The following is a 21789-nucleotide window of genomic DNA, read 5'->3' as shown; positions in this document are numbered from 1 at the left end:
CATTTTATACTTTAAAACTCTGAGTTGGATAAAATGTGGATATGGTCAAGTTGTATTTTCACACAAACATCTGCAGTTTGATAACTAGTCGGTGATACTAGTCTGAAGTATTTTTTAATATTTAAGTATTAAATATTCAGTTTATTTAAATATTTTTGAAAAATTTTTATTTAAGCATAGTTGATTTACAATATTAGTTTCAGGTGTACAATATAGTGTCTCAGTATTTTTATAGATTATACTCCATTTAAAGTTATTACAGGGGACTTCCCTGGCAGTCCAGTAGGTAAGACTCCATGCTTCCACTGCAGGGGGCACAGGTTCGATCCCTGGTCGGGGAACTAAGATCCCACATGCAGCACGGCACAGCCAAAAGATAAAAAAATAAGTAAATAAAGTTATTACAATATAATGGCTATATTTTCCTGTGCTGTAAAATATTGAGATACTTTTAAAGTAAAAATACATAGTCATTTGCAAATATTTCAGGCTGCAAAGAATTACATCATATGATTGTGCAATAATTCAGTCTTTACCCCTTGATGGCTCTTTGTTATATATAAACAATGCTATGGTGAACATCTTGCACAAAACCTGTATATATATACCCTTGCTTTTATTTCTGTAGGTGTAGAGTTCTACAGGCAGTGTGCAGTTTTATTTTTGATGCTGCTAGATTGCTTTCCAAAAAGATTGTAGCAGTTTATGCTTTCATCAACCACACACAAAAATGCCTGTTCGTGTCCACTCTAGTCAACTCTGGATTTTATGTTGGGGGGGGCTTTTTTTTTGGTAGCTGTTTAACATTTTTTATTTGTTTATTTTGCCAACCTAATAGGTAACAATAGAGCATCTTTTCATGTATTTATTAGCCATTTGCATTTCTCCCTGGTGTGAAATGTCTTGTCATATCTTTTGCCCATTTTTCTAGGAATAAAAATGATGCATATTTTGAAGACTTTTGATGATCCACATTGTCAAATTTTCCTACAGAGTAGTTATACTAGTTTTCACATTGTTTTGGATCTGATGCGATCCTTTTCATAAATTCCACCTTGCTAAGCTGTAGAAATCCTGGATGTCCTAGTTAATAATCCTAGTCTTTTATGGTTTAAACTGTCTCATCAATCAGTTTAAGGTGGCATTCAGGCCATTCAAACTTCAGCTCCCTGTGAGAGCTGGTTGAATAGTCTTTCTTAGTTTGTGTAAAACCTCATAAATTTTATTCCTCCTCGCCCTGTTTCTCTCTAAGATGGTATTTGGGTGAATGAGGAAGGAAGCTTACACAGTGTCCTTGCAGAACATAAGAGGAAGGCCTTAGAATTCACACAGATCCTTGAAGTGCCCGTTAGCCCCTCCGATGTCCCAGGTGACATCTCTTGTCCAGCAGGCGCTGTCTGCCCTGTGGAATCTTAGACCTCAGCCTGCAGCTGGCAAATAGGTGGGCTAGTTGCCCACCTCACTGACCAGGCCTGAACTAGAATGCACACCATGCATTGGGGATTTTGACGATTAACATTGATATATAGTTACATTTATCACTATGAGAAGATGCTACGCAGGGTAAGATTTGATTTTTTCTTCTTAGAAAACTTTGTGATTGTAGAAAGGGAAAATAAGCCTTTTTTTTTTTTATCACTATGAGAAGATGCTACACAGGGTAAGATTTGATTTTTTCTTCTTAGAAAACTTTGTGATTGTAGAAAGGGAAAATAAGCCTTTTTTTTTTTTATCACTATGAGAAGATGCTACACAGGGTAAGATTTGATTTTTTTCTTCTTAGAAAACTTTGAGATTGTAGAAGGGGAAAATAAGGCTTTTTTTTTTTTTTCAATTCCACAGAATGGCAACATGCTTGCTTAACATTGAATTCTGTGCAAGAAAGAAAAAATTTAATATATTCCTTGCCAACAAGTGGTGGAAAAACCCTCGTGGCTGAGATTTTAATGCTGCAAGAACTGCTTTGCCGGCGAAAAGATGTTTTAATGATCCTACCATACGTGGCAATTGTTCAAGAAAAGGTGTGATTTTTTTTTTTAACAAGTGGTATTTGCTAATGTAATCTCCACATTCAGATATAAAAACTAGCATAAATGTAACAACTTTTTATTGACTGAGAAAAGGTATCTCTATTAATGATGGAGAATTATTATTTTTAGGATGTGCAAATGCAGTGTGGAGTACTTAACCGAAAATCTCTTCTAATTACCTGTTTCAGAAGGGGTTTTATTTTTTTCTAAACCTGTGGATTAAACTCCATTTTACATGTTGTATTGATATTTAGCCTGCTTTTTCAAGGAGAAACTAACCAATTATTTTATCAAAATAAATGAGTTATTTTGATTTTTTTTGACATCAGAGGAGACACTTAAAATTTATATTTATATTATCTAGTTTAAAAGTGGCATTTATTTGCAAAGATTAATACATTAATTATGACAATTCTTATATATATATATAGGTATGTATTATCTGTGACCTTGTTCCCATTGTTTGGTATTAAACACTATTTTAGATTTTTTAAATCCCTGTGAACACTTAATAATTAGGATTCTTATCTGATTTTTTTTGTTTATTTTAACTAATATTCTAGATTTCAGGTTTGTCAAGTTTTGGTATAGAACTGGGTTTCTTTGTTGAAGAATATGCTGGAAGCAAAGGAAAATTTCCTCCAATTAAAAGAAGGGAAAAGAAATCACTATATATTGCTACTATTGAAAAAGGACATAGTCTGGTGAACTCCTTGATTGAAACCGAAAGGATTAACAGTCTGGGTCTGGTTGTTGTAGATGAGGTTGGTTACTCCATTTATTAATTTATCAACATTTTTATTATACTAACATTTATTATTATGTGGATCTGCTTAATACCTTTATGAGAATAAGTAATTTATTTTAATATATAGATAACACAGATGAAGACGTTTCATGCATGGTAATCTTTTTTTTTAAACATTTTTTATTTCTTTAATGTTGTATCTATTTTATTTATTTTTGGCTGCATTTGGTCTTCATTGCTGCGCGCGGGCTTTCTCTAGTTGCGGTGAGCAGGGGCTACTCTTCGTTGTGGTGGACAGGCTTCTCATTGCTGTGGCTTCTCTTGTTGTGGAGCACAGGCTCTAGGTGCGCGGGTTTCAGTAGTTGTGGCATGTGGGCTCAGTAGTTGTGGCTCGCGGGCTCTAGAGCGCAGGCTCAGTAGTTGTGGTGCACAGGCATAGTTGCTCCGCGGCATGTGGGATCTTCCTGGACCAGGGCTCGAACCTGCGTCCCCTGCATTGGCAGGCGGATTCTTAACCACTGCGCCACCAGGGAAGCCCCCATGCATGGTAGTCTTAAATTCAGTTTTGTGTCAAGTGTTTCATGAAGAGTGAATATATGTATATATGTTCAGTTTTATAATAGTACTTATGAATTCCAGATGCCAGAATGTTGTCCTCGGGACAACCTCATTAACTTAAAATACCAGTGAAATAAAGTATGTGTACCTAGTTGCCATAACAAAAATGCTTGAGTTATAAAGCAAAGATTGCTTCTTCATTTCATCAAATGTATGCTTGTTTTATATAGGTATTCTATGCAGATTTACTTTTCTCCCTTTTTTTTTTAAATCTCAAAGTTGCACATGATTGGTGAAGGAAGCCGTGGGGCTATACTGGAAATGACTCTAGCAAAAATCCTCTACACTAGCAGTAAGTATTCTTTCAAATGTGGTCACTAATTGATTTATAATCAAGAGACCTATAAAAGACTTAATTCTATCACTAGCTAGATTATGTAACCTAGAGTAAGGTACTTAAGCTTTCTGCCTTAGTTTTTTATGTCTAAAGTAAGCTTATAAATTTTTGTTGGAAGAATGGATGAGTGAGTAGAATTGTGAAGATAAATGAAGTTAACATTTGAGGATGTCCCCTATCAGTGTCCTCCACTTAACTAGCTATGTGTGCTTAGGCGTGTGACTCAACCTCTCTTTCTTCATCTGTAAAATGGGGATAATAATGGTACCAACCAGATGGGATTGTTGTGAGGATTATATGAGTTAACACATGTAACGGACGCATTCAGCCATGCCTAACACGTAGCACAATAAGGGTTTGCTGCTGTTGCCACCATCAGTATGATCATCATACCAAGAAAACATTGTATATGAATAGTCACTTTAAGGAGCTATTTTACAACATCAGATAGTGTTTAAATGTATATGAAATATTCTAAATATCTTCTCTATTATTTTTTGATATGCTATTGCAATAGCTTATTAGTTGTTATATATTGTAATAGTTTATATACGGAAAATTATTAATCATAAAGGTCAAATCTTAAGAATTATTTTTAAAATTTTGATAACAGTGGTATTTAGTCAGGTTATAGCACTTTATAATCATTTATTAAAAAAATATTTATTGAGTACCCCCTGTGCATCAGGCCCTGCCTTTATCAAACCTATATTTTAGTGAAAGTGAACAGATAATAAGCAGATAAACAAGAAAACATACGGTGTGTCAGATGGTGACAAATTCTATGGAAAAATATAAAGCAGAGGAAGAGGGGAAAATGATCATCTACTTGTCAAATCCAGTGTACACTGACTGTCCTTGTCTTAATTTCTCTTCAGCATTTGATTATTTATCATTCATTTTTCCTTTGGATGCTGAAACATCATTCTGTCTTGGTTTCCCTACTATCTGTCTGTAAGACTGATCATGTGTTAGCATTGAGAGATAGCATAGCATAATGGCTAAGGGCAGACTCTGGAGCTGGATTCAAATCCTGGCTCACTTTTAACTTTGTCTGTGACGTTGGGCAAGTTATAGTAACTGTGCCTCATTTTCCTTATGCATCAAAAATGGATGATAGTAATAGAACCTTCCTCACTGAATTGATGTGAAGATAACATGAGTCAGTCTTTGTACAGCATCTAGCATAGTACCTGCACATAATGGACATGTCTTTGCTACTGCTGTATACTTATTTGTCCTTCTGTCACCAATGCCTTACACTTAATAGATATTTGAATGAAAGGAATCTCTTTAGTTTCTCCTTTTGTTCTCCTTTGTGACACTGCTTTCTAAGCATATTCATCATGTACATTGGTGTTACCATAGATTCATCTTAGACTCTTCTCTTGTTTCTTGCTTCATACAATTTCTGCTAATTCTCATCCATACTCATGACTTCAAGGGCTTCTTGTGTTTGATGGCTCCCAATCTGTGTTACCAGCTTATACCTCTCTTCTGAGTAATATCATCTGCCAGATTAATACTCTGGTACTCTACAGTTGACCGTTGAACAACACAGGTTTGAACTGCATGGGTCCACTTATATGTGGATTTTTTTCAATAGTAAGTACTACAGTACCACATGATCTGTGGTTGGTTGAATCCAGGGATGCAGAACTGAGGATATGGAGGACCGACTATAAGTTTTACATGGATTTTCGACTGCAAAGCAGGTTGGTACCCCTAACCCTCGTGTTGTTCAAGGGTCAACTGTGTTGGTATTTTTCTTACCTGCCCCCTCTTTCTCAAATCACTCAGGAAGAATAAGAACACTAAAAGTTTGCTAAAATTACTGTTATGATATACTAAGTAACACATTTTCCTCAATACTTTGGGGTTTTTTTTTTTTTTTTTTAGAAACAACTCAAATTATTGGTATGAGTGCAACATTAAACAATGTTGAAGACCTACAAGAGTTCCTGCAAGCAGAATATTACACGAGTCAGTTTAGACCAGTATGTACCTAAGGTTTGGTTTGTTATGTATCATCTTCTATTTAGAAAGAAAAGTAGCAAATGTACTGTATAAAAATTCTAAGAGTAGTGAAGGAACATAATGCCACTTACCATGGCTGAATGGTAGCAAGTTTGTGTGTAGAGGTCAGGGATCTTGGCTTGGGTCAGTACTGTATGGGTAACACCTGGAACAGTGCCTGACCCATGGGCCTTCAATGAATATTTATTGAATGAAATTTTTCAGACCCATTCTGCTTTTCTACTTTATATTCTGTAAGGTAAATTTTTTCATTCAGTGAGAATTTAATGATTCATGTTTCAAGTTATTGGCACATAAAAAAATTTATCTTAAAAGTTAAAATATTTTCAAATATTTATGCTTTGGTAGTTTTAATGCTTTTTCTAAATAAGTTAAGACTTCACATGGATTTAAATTTAAACTCCCCAATAACAGCATTCCTAAAAGACTTGAAGAAAGTAAATAAATGTAGTTCATAGTTATTCGAAAGTAACTTATAATGTATATATACTCTGTAGTTTCTGTGTCTAAATAGGTTTTCAGAAAATAATTTTTTTAGAATCACCAAATTTTAATTTGAAGTTTAGTGTTTTTACATTTACACCAAATATGAGAATTTTCAAGAGATATTTTCTGACCTTAATTGTCAAAGTAGATGCTGTTCTTTTAAAAATTCAATGAGCTGTATTTACAAACTTTTTTTGTCTACAAATAGTTAAATTAATAATTTGGTCATTTTTAGATTAAAACTGATGACTAATGCAGCTTTAAATCTTGAGGAATATCACAAATAACTCCTTAATAAAAGATAGAGTGTGAACACTTGACTCATTTATACTTCCTCTTGTGACACATACAAGTATCTGATTTTCTTTTAGATATGTGTCTATTCAATTCATAAGTATTTCTTCAAGGATATTAATCCCTGTTTTGATTTAAAGGGAAAAATAAACTTAGATGGGAAAGAAATAACTTTTAAGTTGAAGCATTCTACATACCTTAGAAAAGCTAAAATTTTTGTATATCTTTCCTTTTTACAACATATTTTACAAAATTTGATACTCTGGAAAAAGGAATTTACATATGATATTAATTGCAAATGTCCTTTTAATTCGAGGTTGAATTAAAAGAGTATCTGAAAATAAAGGACGCAATATATGAGGTTGACAGCAAAGCTGAGAATGGCATGACTTTTTCACGTCTCCTTAACTATAAGGTAACCTTGATAATCCCTGAAGGTGAGGTTCCCAGACTTTGTGCCCAGCTTCCCTGGGGCACCACAAAAGAGTTGCATGGGTACCATGGGGTAGTTTAGTTGTTTCAGAGAAACAGCTGATGCTTGACAACTCTTGGACACCACACAAACAGTGTGGTGTGGTTCAAGATAGGCAGTTTCCAATGTCAACATTAGATCACACTACATTCCTTTCTATGATATTGTACCTTTGTGAAGTTGGGGGTTGTTTTTGCACTTACTGTAAGCAAATACCATGTGAAAATCAATGTGGGACAGGAAATGAGGATTTCTAAGGTTTGAAAGACTGCAGGGCCCAGTGTGTGCACATCCTGTTAGTGGGCTCTGATGGTTATTTAAGAATGAAATAAAAAAATTTTTTATTCAGTTGATGTGTATTATTTATTTAGATGGCTACTAATTTGTGAGGAAATACATACTTATTAAGTTGTTTGGACATAACTACCTAAGAATCAGAACTGTTAGTTATTTCTTTTGACCTTGGGGCTCCAGGAACCAAGAAGGTTTGGAGACCTCTCTCATAAATGTTTATTCATTCAGCAACAACAGCAAAACAAGAAGAAATATTTGTGGGCTGTATAGCTCAGATACTGGTGTATGAAAATGTTAATGTATACTATGTTAATGTTCTGTGATTTATGTGAAGAACATTAAAAGGGGAAGAAAGGGATTTTACAACAGTTTTAGAATTCTATAAAGGTATATTATTCTAAATCTGTATCTTAATTAGTTTTCAGTAAAGTCGAAGGAAGTGAGGAGATTTTAAATAACTTTACATTTTTCTTCATGTTCTTTGAGTTCTTTGCATCTGCTTGATAAATATATTTTTTATTTCTGAAAATATGTCCTGTAGTATGATTGAATCTATGTTTTTGAAAACTGTTAGTAAAGCAAGAGGTTTAGCTTATTTATGCAGTTCTTTGACTATTATTAGGATCAATGTGTGTTTCTCTCCGTGGACTTTTTCTGCTTCAGTGGAGATGGGCGTGCGGTGGGCTTATTAATAACATTAACTATTTTCACTTCCTTTATTTAAAACTAAATACACCTAACGAAACCCTAATAACCCAAGAGAAAAGTGGGACTTAACATTTTGCTGTTTAATATAGGTTGTATCTTTTCTTTTAAATGATCATATTTTAAATGAGAAGTTCAAAATTATGGTTGGTTTACTTACCTTTCAAAGCGTACCTTTTTACTTACCCTTTACACTGGTAAAATGAAAGGCTTTCATGGTTGCTAACTACCTTGTTCCTAAATCTTGTTGTGCAGTATTCTGATACTCTGAAAAAGATGGATCCTGATCACTTGGTAGCATTGGTGACAGAAGTTATTCCCAATTATTCCTGCTTAGTTTTTTGCCCCACTAAGAAGAACTGTGAAAACGTAGCAGCAATGATATGCAAAATTTTAAGCAAGTATGTTACTCTTTTAAAAATATTCTGTTTTATTTTTATTATGATTTACATGCTGTATGTTCTGTTTATTCAACAAGCACTAATTACTTCTTGCAGAACATTATACTAAGTTGTTATAATAGATTCTAAAGGCCCTGACCTTGGAGAAAGTTGCACTGTGAAATTCACATATGTGAAATGGCCAGAGAAAAATTCTACATGTAAGAGAATGCTGACTAATATAATGGCTTGGCTGCACAGTGAATCGTCTTGGGGCCTTTTTAAAATTTCAGTGCCCAAGCTACATCCAAGACAAATCAGAATATATGGGAGTGGGACCCAGGCACCATTATTTTGTAAAGCTCCCAGGCAGAGTCCAACATGCAGCCAAGGTCGACCGCTGGCCTACATGATCAGAGGACAAATCACTGATCACTGCGTGGATGAATCATATCTTCAGCTTACCTTTCTTTTTAATTAAGTACTGTTGCCTTTGTTTTCTTAGTAAACTTCACACTTAGGTTGTGTGGACATTTGAATTGAATTTCCTAAATAATTAAGAAATGTATTAGTTTGTAATTTTATACTATAAAATTTTAATGTTGGTTCTGTTATGTCATAGAGATAAGTATAAAATGAACTTAAGTATGAACAGTTTAGTTTTTTCTGTACCTTTTTGTCCCATGTGTAGTTTTATCATATTTTTCAGACTTCTTTTTGACCCCTGAGCCAGTGCTATATCACTGTTCACAGACCAGTACTATGGATTCTAATCTAGCCATCCTCCGCCTCCCCTCCCAATCCTGCTGTCATCATGGATTGATCTAATATAGAGTTAAATTCATTGACTAGCACAGAGATGCAGATGTTTGGGATAAAGTTCAGGAGTTTCCCATTTCAGTAACAGAGTTTGCCTTTACAGTGATGATGTAGATTATAAAAACCTAAAGAGATTAAATTATCATTGAGATATTCTCAGTAAATCAGTTGTTTTCTTAGAATAAGGTAGTGTAGCACTGACTAAGTGATGGGGAAACTTAGAGACAAACTTTTGACTGGGAGATGTGAGGTTTATTATTAGTCAAGTTATATCCTTGACTTATTTTGCTTTTTGATGATAACAGTTTATTTGGGTCATAAATATTGATGTTTAATATTGAATTACTTAAAAATTTGGTTCTCCAGAACCCTTAGTTAATGAATTATTGTGGACACTTGATACTTTCTTAAACTCTTTCTGAAGGAAAACTTCCTCTAAAATACATTTTCCATATTACTTGCTGCTTTCGTAAGGTGAATGTTCTGAGTATAGCTTAGCCCCCTTTTTTGGTGGCTGTTGACTAAAATGTCATGTTTAGAGCATACTTTTTTATATTATTCTATAGTTTACATGTAGATGAAGTAAAATCTGGGGCTAAATGGTTTCTGATCTCAGTATTGTCCTTAAAACATAATTTCATGAGAGTCCTGGAATATCAGCCTATGTCTTAATGATTTGCCTCCTAATCATAAATTTCATGTGAAGCAGGTATAGTAAAATCACCTAGAATATGCTTGTATGTCTAAGTGCAAAGAATGAAGCAGATTTTTTCCCAAGTGATTGTCTCAATCTCAAGGAAAATTATCTTTTTTATAGCTATTACTGCCTTTGACTTCTAAGTTAAGGATGTCTTTTAAACACTATTTGCTGACAACTGCCAGAGCTCTGGTCATATCACTTTCCCTAAAAATGTCCCTGAAAATGATACCACAGTGCTTCTTAGCCTAGAATTCATGCTAAGGTAATGACTCAACTTACTTTTCCCTCCTTATTTCTTCCTTTCTTCATCCACCCTGCACTTCATCCAGACTGAACTACTTGTCTTCTTTGTTTATTCTTGAACTTCCCATTTCCATGCCTACAATCATGCTTTACCCTCTGCCAACACTGCACTTTCCTGCCCCGTCATTGCTGCCTCTCTGACACCTGTTCTTCAAGGCCCAGCTCACATCTCAACTTCTCCCACAAAACCCTTCTCCATATAATTATGTCTTATCTGGTCAGTTACAAATAATGTCTCCCTTCTCTACAATTATGGGGTGATTATCCGTAAGTCTTAATTCCTTGAGAAGGATTCATCCCTTTCAGGACCTCAAACACTGGCCGGAAAGTAGTAACATAAAGTCTGCTGCCCCCTACTCAGCGGCCACTTCTAGTTCTTGCACTGATGACTCTTGACCACTTTCTTCCCAATTCTTCATTGTCTCCTGGCCTCCCATTTCCCAACTTCGTGTGAAATTACTGTCCTTGTGCAGTTAGCACCAGCCATAGCTCTCTATGCTTTCCATGAAGCATGCTAAAACAACATAGGGCTGTGTGTATTATATTTATATCTTGGACTATATTTGTTTGCTACTGGTATTCAGAAGTTGTTGCTTTGTAGTCAGTTAGTAGTTAGTTGTACTTAGTCTTTCTTTCCTTTTTTTCTTTTCTAGAAGGGAATTTAAAATAATAGGTGCTTCTAGGTAAGGAGACATTGGAGGATATTACTGAGGCTTCTAAAATGCTAGAGTTTAGACAGTGTTTTACATATAATTCATATGATTTAATAATATATGTTTTCATCTTCAGAGAAGAAAATTTATGACTTAAAACAAATCATCTTCACTAAAGATGTATGTTCTTGTGAAAAAATAATTGTAACATCTAGAGCAGGGGTCTAAACCTGGAGTTCATGGATTCATAGGAGGTACAGGATTGAACTTCAGGAAGTTCATGAATCCTTGAAATTATATGCAAAGTGTTGTGTTTATGTGAATATTTTTTTCCTTAGTTTTAAGCAGATTTTCACAGGGCTCTGTGATCCACAAAAAGTTCAGAGAAACTGCCTAATAGCTAATGAAGTCAAATCAAAATTCTAAGAACATTCTATGTATTTATATCAATAAAAGTAATATGTTCTTTTAAAAAAAGAATGTTTACATGCACCTACTGAAATTAAAATTTTAGGTACTTTGTCACTAGAAGATCAAGGGTTCATGTCTAACATCTTTTTCCCAGGGAATATCTGAAACACAAAGAGAAAGAAAAACATGAGGTGATTAAGAACTTGAAGAATATCAGCAGTGGCAACCTGTGTCCTGTTTTAAAGCACACCATCCCATTTGGAGTTGCTTATCACCATAGTGGCTTAACGAGTGATGAAAGGAAGCTCTTGGAGGAGGCCTACTCCGCAGGAGTTCTCTGCCTTTTTACCTGCACATCCACCCTAGCAGCAGGTGTTAACCTACCAGCTCGAAGGTAAGATATAAGTCATTGTTGGCCGGTCTCAAAACTTTCCAGTTCCTAGCTTGCCAACAGTTTTTTTGTTGTTTTATTCTTTCTCAGTAGTGGGTGAGAATTTATCAAATGTTTTTTTCAGCATTTGCTGAGTTGATTGTTTGGTTTATTTACTTTAATAGTTTAATGAAAAATAACACTAGTACATCTCTTGCTGTTAGAATTCCTTCTTTCTTTGTTACTCTCCCTATCTGGTTTTGATGTTATGGTTTATTATCCTGGTTGTGTAGAAACAGTTGGCAAGCTTTTGACCATGTTTATGATCTGAAAGAGTTTATTTAACAGAGATTTCCTTGAAACTTTAGAGAACTCATCCGTAAAGACTTTTGAGTCTAGTATCTTTTTTTAAAGAGTAGATCCTTGATTATCTTTTTGGTTATTACCAGTATAATTGATTTCCACTCTTTGTCATTTGTGACATTTTTACAAATAAATGGTCAGTTTTTATAAATCATCCATGAGATTTAAAAAAATACGTATTTTCTGTTGGGTGTGTAGTTTCTTTTTTTTTTTTTTTAATTAATTAATTTATTTATTTATTTATTTTTGGCTGTGTTGGGTCTTCGTTTCTGTGTGAGGGCTTTCTCTAATTGCAGCGAGCGGAGGCCGCTCTTCATCGCGGTGCGCGGGCCTCTCACTGTCGCGGCCTCTCTTGTTGCGGAGCACAAGCTCCAGACGCGCAGGCTCAGTAGTTGTGGTTCACGGGCCTAGTTGCTCCGTGGCATGTGGGATCCTCCCAGACCAGGGCTCGAACCCGTGTTCCCTGCATTGGCAGGCAGACTCTCAACCACTGTGCCACCAGGGAAGCCTGGGTATGTAGCTTCCTATAGCTCAATATATAACAGTTATTAGTCATCAGCTCCTCCTTTTTCTTTGTGATTCTTTGATTTGTCAATTTCAGAGTCTCCCACTGTAATTATGGAGTTGTCAACTTCTCCTTTTTACATTTTTAAAAGTTCTTGCTTTGTATTTCAAAACTAGGTATATAAAGGTTTACTGCAAATACCTTATTGCTGAATTATACCTTTTATGAATAGAATACATCCTTGTTTTCTTCATTTAGTGATTTTATTTTGAATACTGGGACTACATTTTTTGCCGAGTATATTTTTTTCTATTCTTTTATTTTCAAACTCTGTCACTGGTTAAGTTTTCTGGTTTTTCAGACAATTGTTGAAATAAAAAAGGAAGTTATGTATCCTCTTTCTCTTATTTCAATGGTTACTCTTAAATTTTTTAACAGTTGTAAAACTGTTAAAAAACGCAACTGTGTTTTTCTATCATTTTAGAATTAATCAATAACTATATCCTCTGCTGAACATAACAAGAGTCTTAGCATTTGTGTATTTTTCTACACCGCCTCATGTATTGTTGCAGTTACCTGGAATTTTAGTTCTAGATTTTAAATTTTCTTTCATCTTATAATCAATAGTTATTTAAACTTACCTGTAAATTATATATATATATATTTTTTTTTTGCCTACCACTGCCTCTTGTGTCTCACATCTTCCTTCTATGATCCATTTTTTATTTTGCCATCCTTGGGTAATTATTTTTTAAATGCTGCATTGGGAGTAAAAATTTTTGAATCTTTGCGTAGCTGAAGATGTCTTTATTTTAGCCTCACACTTGAACACCTTGCTAGGAACAGAATTCTAGGTTCAGTTTTTTTTCTTTGGGGCCCTTGTAGTACTCTTCCATGTCTTTTAGGAGCGAGTGTTGGTCATTTTTGTTTTTGCATAGGCTTGCTGTTTTTCCCTTTCCAGAAGCTTTTAGACTTTTCTCTTTAACCTTAACATTTCGTCGTAGTGTATAATAATAATTACAGCCATTACACGCCCTCACTCATGTCATAACAGCTTTACATGCATTGACTTAATAGATCCTCACAACAGCTTTGTGAGGAAGGTCGTATTTTATTATCCACATTTTATAGAAGGGAAGACTGAGGCACTGAATAATGAAGTAACTTACCCAAGTTCACGGCCAACAAATGAGATTCAAAGCCAAGGTTTGAAACTCAAGAAACTGAGAAATCTAATTCTGCAATCCTAACTCTCCCAGTTTAGCTACTACTTATTCATAGGGCTTAGCCCTTTGGTACATGCTTTCAATCTAAAGTTTTATGCCTTTCTTCATCTTAGAGTAATTTTTTTTCAGTTATTTTATTATTTCTTTTCTTCTGTTATCTCTGTTCTCTGCTTTTGTAACTTCAGTTAGACAGTTGAAGCCTCTTAAATTGAGCTTTCATCTCTTAATTTTTCTTACACATTTTTCAATCTATATGAGCTATGTGATTTCTTCACCTTTACTTTCTATATAACAAAGTCAGTTTTTAACTGTATTCCATTAAATATGTTTCATTCATTATTCAGTTGTTCTATTGTTTAAATTAATTAATTTTTTTTAATTTCTAAGAACTCTCTTTTATTGTCCCTTCTTTATAACCATCTCCTCTCATAGTATGAATACAATACCCTTTAGAATTTTCTGTGGATACTAATTAGAATTTTTTAAAGTTCTTTTCTGCGTATTATCTGCTTCTGTCAGACATTTTTTCTGTATGTTCTCATTGTTTTTCTTTTATGTCATTAGTTTTCTTCATGTATTTGGTAATCTTGGCTGTCCATTGAGATTTATAAATAAAGAGGTAGGCTGATTGTTTTAGGTAAATGACAGGTTTTCTCTCACCTTTGGATAGGAAAGCTGGCTACAAACTTCTGTATATGTGAACAGGATTGAAATCACCATGTTTGTAGGTCAAAATCAGTTGAAATCTACAATTTTATGTTGACAGTATTGTAAGCTCATAAATGAATATGCATATGTTGGTGGTCCATGGTCAGATTTTTCATTTATGGAGTATCAAATCAAAACTATTTTGAGATTATTGCTCTAGTGGATTGACCATAAGTTTTACAGCTAAGCAGACTTAAGTTCAAGTTATGGTTCTGGTAATTACTAATTTTGTGAGTTTCGCTAAACGACTTAACATGTATATATGCTTTAGTTAGCTCCTTTGTAAATAAGTAAGAATATTATCACCAAGAGTTTTGTAAGATTACAAATAATGTACATAAAGAGCCTAGGATATCATAGGTTCTTGGTAAACAGTAGTTGCCTATTATTTTGAGTTAATATGTTACTAAATTTAATATCACATAAATATAATGAAAACTTTAAAAAATAGATGCTATTGCTATAGATGGAGTGCCACTTTTAATTAATTTTATCAATTCCATAGAGTTATTTTAAGAGCCCCCTATGTTGCTAAAGAATTTTTAAAGAGGAGTCAATATAAACAGATGATTGGCAGGGCTGGCCGTGCTGGAATAGATTCTACTGGGGAGAGTATCCTTATATTGCAAGAAAAAGACAAGCAACAGGTAATAATCTGGTGGATGGTTGGTCATTTTGTTGTCTTTTCTTGGACTTTGGTCTAGCCCTTTTATGAGACTGTCTTTTAAAAATTAATTATTAATATTCCTTTAAATAATGTTTTCTTCTCCCCCATGATTAAGAATTAGAAAGAGTAGTTCGAATACTTTTGTATTTCAGGCAAACAATGAAAAGTATTTTCCTTATTTATCTTCTTCCATTTTCATGAGAACACCTGCTAAATTCTTATTTTTTTGTCTTTATGTTTTTTATCTCCCCCAGCCTCCACACAATCTATGCAAAATATAAAATTTATATGGAACACCATTTATTTTTTATAATAACACAAAACATAAATTTATTTTTTATAATAACGCTTTAACTCTTGTAGGTATTGGAGTTAATAAGCAGACCATTGGAAAACTGTTATAGCCAACTTGTTCAAGAATTCACCAAGGGAATCCAAACTTTGTTTCTCTCTTTGATTGGTTTGAAGGTATTTTTTAATATTTTTATATCTTATTGCTATTACCTGAGATAATGGAAGTTAAAAAGTTTTGAAAACTACAAAGTGTGAAAAAAATGTTAACTTCTAATCTAATGTGGAAAAGAACAGTCTGTGACATGATAAATCTGAGTCTGGATTTATATGTGCATTTTTAATCCTGAAGAATGTGAAAAATCAACAGATCATAACTGGGCATCCATTACAAGTAAGAAACTTTGGTGGATACTATGGAGGATAGAAGGAGCTCTAAAGACATGGGTCCTGATGTGGGATAATCCAGCATCTCTGCCATTGTTAAAAATAAGGTTCATTGTAGTCCTGTGACCATAAACATTTGTCAGATCAGTATAGCCTTTATCAGGCAGAAAATTTAAAAAAAAAAAAACAGTTGGGTAGGGCATAATGGGAAAACACTCTTTTTTTCCTAAGATTAGAAATTAGCTCCCTTTTTTAGGATATCTCTTGAGCTAAACCTCTTTTTTAGGGTTATCCTTAAGTAAATTTTAACTTTGTGCCCAAATCACTCAGCCCCAAAGTGGCAAAGCCAGGGTTTGAATTCAGCTTTCTCTAACTACAAAACCAATGTTCTTAACCTATCGTGCAGTCTCTCTTCAGCAACCTGAATGGTTTAAGTGAAAATCCAAAATTTAATTGACAAATAAAAGATATCATGAGACAAGTTTTGATTACCTTGCAGATGAATGGTGTAATATTGCAGTATCCCCTGGCCATTTACAAGAGTGAAAGGCTACAAGAAAGACAAGGAATTAATGCTGGGTATTGAAGGACATAGAGGTTTAGATAAGCAGAGGGAAGGAATGAGCCATTCCAGGTACTTAAAATAGAATGAAAGATGAGAAACTTTAAGATGATGTGGGGTAACAGTCAGTAGACAGATATTATAGCTGTAGAGGAGGACTGAAGATACCAAAGAGTAGAAAGTTGGGTGGAAAAAGTTGGGCCAGAGTGTGTGCTGTAGATTGGGGAAGACAGGAGAGAGTGCTTAAATAGTAGACTCAAGAGTTGTGACACAGTCACTTATCAGTGGAGAAATAGTCAAAGTGTTCTGTGGTCATTTCGAGCAAGGGCTCTGATATCACACATATCTGTGTCTGGGTCACAGCTCTGTCTCTTGTTATCCTGTGTAAATTACTAACTCTCTCTTAAACCTCACTCAGTTGCCTTATCTGTAAAATGGGAATAATAGTATGTAGAAGTATTGCAAGGCTAGTTTGGAAGCAACTGTAGTAATCCATGTATAATGTAATAAAGACCTGCAATTGGAGGGTTGCCAAGGAATTAATAAAGAAGGGAAAGAGATCATGAAGATCATTGAGTCTTATTACATTTATATATTGAATAAGGTAATAGAGAATTCGTGATTAGTTTAAGGTCATTCAGTGTGTTCTGTTTAGATGAGATTATAATTCAGGTTCCTGCCTTGCTGGCCTGTACTCTTTCCAGTATGCCATTGTGTATGTGGAACATTCACTAAGTGCACTTGAAAACTCACCAAAATAGGCCATATTCTGGGCCATAAAATAAGTATCAATAAACTTAAAGGATTGAAATCATATAAAGAATGGTATCTAATGACAACAATATTATAGTATACATCAATAATAGAAAGGTAGGGACTTCTCTGGTGGTCCAGTGGTTAAGAATCCACCTTCCAGTGCAAGGGATGCAGGTTCGATCCCTGGTCGGGAAACTAAGATCCCACATGCCTCAGGGCAGCTAAGCCCTCACGCTGCAACTGAGACCCGATGCAGCCAAATAAATAAATAAATAAATATTTTTTTAAAAATAAATAATAGAAAGGTATCAGGAAAATACCCAAATATTTGGAAATTAAATAGCATACTTTTATGGTCAAAGTAGAAATCACAAGGGAAATTAGAAAATATCTTGAATGGAATGAAGATGAAAACAGATATATCAAAATTAGTGGCAGGCAGCTAAAGAAGTGCTTAAGGGGACATTTATAGCTTTAAATGCTTATTAAAATTCAAGGAAGATCCAAAGTCAGTGATCTAAGTTTCACCTTAGGAAGCTAAAACAAAACAAAACAAAAAGCCCCAGAGTAAGTAGAAGGAAGGAAATAATAACAGATAAAAGCAGAAATCAGTGACAAAAAATAGACAAACAAGAGAAAAAATTAATGAAACCATAAGCTAGTTCTTTGAAAAGGTCAGTAAGATTATTGATTGAATTGATCAGAAGGAAAAGAGAGTACACATGAATTACCAATATCAGGAATGAAAGGAGGGTCATCACTGGATATCCCAGAGATAGTAAAGGTAGTAAGGAATTACCCTTGAATAGCTGTATCCTTGAATACTGAAAAATGAATTCAACAACTTGGATGAAATGGGGGAAATTCTTTTTTTTTTTTTTAATTTACTTATTTTATTTATTTATTTCTGGCTGTGTTGGGTCTTCGTTGCTGTGCGCGGGCTTTCTCTAGTTGCGGCGAGCAGGGGCTACTCTTCATTGAGGTGCGCAGGCTTCTCTTTGCTGTGGCTTCTCTTGTGGAGCACAGGCTCTAGGCACGCAGGCTTCAGTAGTTGTGGCACGGGGGTTCAGTAGTTGTGGTTCGCGGGCTGTAGAGCACAGGCTCAGTAGTTGTGGCGCACAGGCTTAGTTGCTCTGTGGCATGTGGGATCTTCCCGGAACCAGGGCTTGAACCCACGTCCCCTGCATTGGCAGGCAGATTCTTAACCACTGCGCCACCAGGGAAGTCCAGTGGGGAAAATTCTTGAAAGACACAATTCCCGAAATTGAAGAAATATAAAATCTGAATAGTCCTATATCTATTAAAGAAATTGAATTTATAATTTAAAACTTTCCCACAAAGAAAACTCTAGGCCCAACTGACTTCACTGGTGAGTTCTAACAAACATTTAAAGGAGAAATAATATCAGTCATACACACATTCTTTCAGAAAGTAGAGGAAGATGGAACACTGCTCATCTTATCTTATGAGACCAGCATTATGCTGATACCAAAACCAGACAAATATATTACAAGAAGAGAAAACTACAAGCCAATGTCTCTGGTAAACATACATATAAAAACCCATATCAAAGTACTAATAATACTACAATACATTATAAGAACAATATACCATGATCAATCAGAATTTATTCCAATAATGCAAAGTTGGTTTAACATTCAAAGTTCATCAATGTATAGATAATTATCCATTTGACAGAACTCAACACTCATTCATGATAAAAACTCAACATACTAGGAGTAGAAAAGAACTTCTTCAATCTGATAAAGGTTGTTTATTTAAAAAAAAAAAAAAACAAACTACCGGTAACATCACACTTAATGGTGAAAAACTAAATGTTTTTTCCCCTAAGATCAGGAAAAGAAATCTACTCTCACCCTACTAATCAACATATATCAGAACTTGTAGCCAATACAATAAGACAGGAAGAAAAAATAAAGCAAACAGATTAGAAAGGAAGAAGTAAAACTGTCTTATTTGCTGATGGCATTGAGTTCAAGAAAAATCCAAAGGAATGTACAAAAAAACTAGAGTGTAATTAGTGGTGTCACAGGATACAAGGTCAATATACAAAACTCAATTATATTTCTGTATACTCACTGCAAATAATTGGAAAAACAATGCCATTTACAATAAATTCAAAAAAAACATGAAATACTTAGGGATAAATTTAACTAATATGTGTCAGACCTATACACTGAAAACCATAAAACACTGCTGAGAGAAATTAAAGAAGACCTAAATAAATGGAGAGAGATAGCATGTTCATGAATTGGATCACTCACTTTTGTCCAGATGTTACTTCTTCCCAAATTGGCCTATAAATTCAGTGCAATCCTAATCAAAATCTCAACAGGTTTTTTTTGTAGAAATTTCAGACTGGTACTAGAATTTATTTGGAAATGCAAAGGAATCCAAAGGAATCCTGTCCTGAGGAGGGCAGGCCATCAGGGTTCCTCCTACTCCTTGGGGTAGGGCTTCACAACAGGGCTGTAGCTGTGGAAGGAGGCTGGAATTACAGACCGGGTGGAGAAGTGGGAAAATCTTTAGAGTTAGAACTGAAGCAGAAGTCAAGTCCTCTGGACAGGAACAACCAGGTGGGATAGGGGTGAGAGGCAAGAAGGGCAGTGTGAGGTCAGGAGGCAGGAGGTAGAGGTGGGCATCCCTGGAGAGACTAGGTCCAGGGTTTGGTGGAAGAGATGGAAACTCCAGGAATTAATAAGAGATCATAACAGTTGTTGGGCCATGGGATACAGGGAGCCTCCAATTATTGTTTCTCACAACTATGTTTCAGACGCTCTGCTAGACACTTTATATGTTTTATCTCTGATCTTTGCATACCTTTGAATAAAGTAATATAACTGTGCTTTCACAAAAAAAGAATCCAAGGCAAAAAGGTAGGTTACGTAGGCTGCTTGCACACTGTGGTGCATGCTACTGCGGTCTTGCCTGGATCACTGTAATGGTCTCCCAGTTGGCCTCTTCGCATTCACTCTGTCTGCCCTACCTTCCCACATCCCCTCCAAGTAATTCTTCAATAGACTGATCTCCGCAAAATATGAAATCCGAATGTGTCACCTCCTTCTGCTTAAAATTTGTCACTGGTTGTTTCCTGTTGCTGTTAGGATTGAGCCCAAATTCCTTATCATGGTCTACTGTGGTAGATTTGGCCTCTGCCTGTCTCTTCATCCTCATCTCTCACAGCCTTCGTATACTCTGTACTCCAGACATGCTGGCCTTCTATGACATTTCTCAAACATTCTATACTTGCTCCTACTGCAGTGTTCTGTAAGCCTGGGACTCGCCCTTCTTACCTCCCCATCTCCAGTTTCACCCTCACCCACTCCCACTTAATGGTCAGACTTTCACTTTACCACCACTTCCTCAGGGAAGCCTTCCTTTGCCACTGAGTCCTGTCAGTCTATTGTATGCTTTGTAGAAACACATTTCTTTCCTTTAATAGCACCTATCAGTTTGTAGTTGTATTCTTGTTAGTGCCATTATTTGGCTAATAACTTTACCCCAGTGGAATGTAAGCCCTGTGACAGCAGGATCCACATTTATTCTCATTTAGCACTGAATCCCCATGACTAGCACAGTGCCTGGCATGTGGTTGGCACTTGGTAAACACTTGAATTAATGAATGGGTTGACTTTGGAGTTGGTCATGGCTGAACTTGCAGGTTGGGGCAACAGTGAAGAACCCAGCTTTGAGAAGCCAGAAGCAGAGGCTATACCAGTGGGTTTAAACCACTATGTCTAAAAGTTTTCACAGAGGGCTAGAAAGATAACCTGTTGGTAGCCAGAAGGATCAAGTAAAGGGTTTTGTTTGTTTGTTTACTCCCATGGTTAACTGTAATCGGCCAACCAAAAAAACAATATAGAAACGAAGTATGTTGATAATCTACAAAGCGAGTATCTTAAAAGTACAATTTGGCCTGAATGAATACTATATTAAGAATGATTTTTATTAAAAGGAGAAACAATAGGAAATGTCTGTGCTCCATATTATTTTCTGTTATCACTTATAATGGTTTAATATGAAATTACTAGTTAAGTTTTCCAGTTGCAATATCATCAGAGTTGTGAGAGAGAGAAATATGCTTATTGATTGACTATATTTTAGTATAACTTGCTGATTTCATTGAAATTGGCTAATATAAATTATTCTAATTCAGAGACAGCTCTACATCTGAATACCAAGTGGTGAGTTAAATATTACTTATGATTGCCATTATAAGTTTTAAATAGTGAGTAAGTGGGGAGAAAAAAAGGCAGCAAAAGAACAGGAGAAGGAGATGGGAATGATAGAGACAAAAAGCAGTAAAAAACTGTTATCTATTTTTAGGTAATATGTCAGGGAAAGTATTGCCTGATCCTGTTTTAGTGGAGGCTTTCAGTTGTGTTTTCCATGTTTTTTTTTTTTTTTAATACAATTTTTAAAGCTAAAGAATGTTTTCACATGTGGCTGGAAAGGGGTGGAGGAAGGATTTCTGAAGGAGGCTGAGTGGGAATTAGTGATAATTGAGGAGTAAACAGAGAGCACATCTTTGGAGGTATTGTGAAAAATTATTCAGAAACCTAAGGGGTTTTTGAATGAGAAATGTGTAGGTGTTTTCAGTATGAATATGATAACTGTCTTCTCCCTTAAATTGTTTTTTTCTTGTG

General features: G+C 35.1%; 1 protein-coding gene across 1 annotated transcript in view; it reads left to right on the top strand.

Annotated features, from left to right (window-relative positions):
* HELQ (helicase, POLQ like) overlaps positions 1–21789 on the top strand; it is a 39962-nt gene that overhangs the window by 4129 nt on the left and 14044 nt on the right. Inside the window, 9 exon segments of the mRNA XM_061192458.1 lie at positions 1843–2021; positions 2594–2794; positions 3616–3688; positions 5633–5730; positions 6867–6965; positions 8277–8422; positions 11442–11681; positions 14965–15106; positions 15490–15594. Of these exon segments, the coding sequence (XP_061048441.1) occupies positions 1843–2021; positions 2594–2794; positions 3616–3688; positions 5633–5730; positions 6867–6965; positions 8277–8422; positions 11442–11681; positions 14965–15106; positions 15490–15594 (1283 nt within the window).

The sequence above is a fragment of the Eubalaena glacialis genome, chromosome 5, assembly GCF_028564815.1.
Source record: "Eubalaena glacialis isolate mEubGla1 chromosome 5, mEubGla1.1.hap2.+ XY, whole genome shotgun sequence".
Classification (NCBI taxonomy): domain Eukaryota; kingdom Metazoa; phylum Chordata; class Mammalia; order Artiodactyla; family Balaenidae; genus Eubalaena; species Eubalaena glacialis.
The sequence above is the reverse complement of the archived record's forward strand: the minus strand, read 5'-3'. Positions and strand labels throughout refer to the sequence as shown.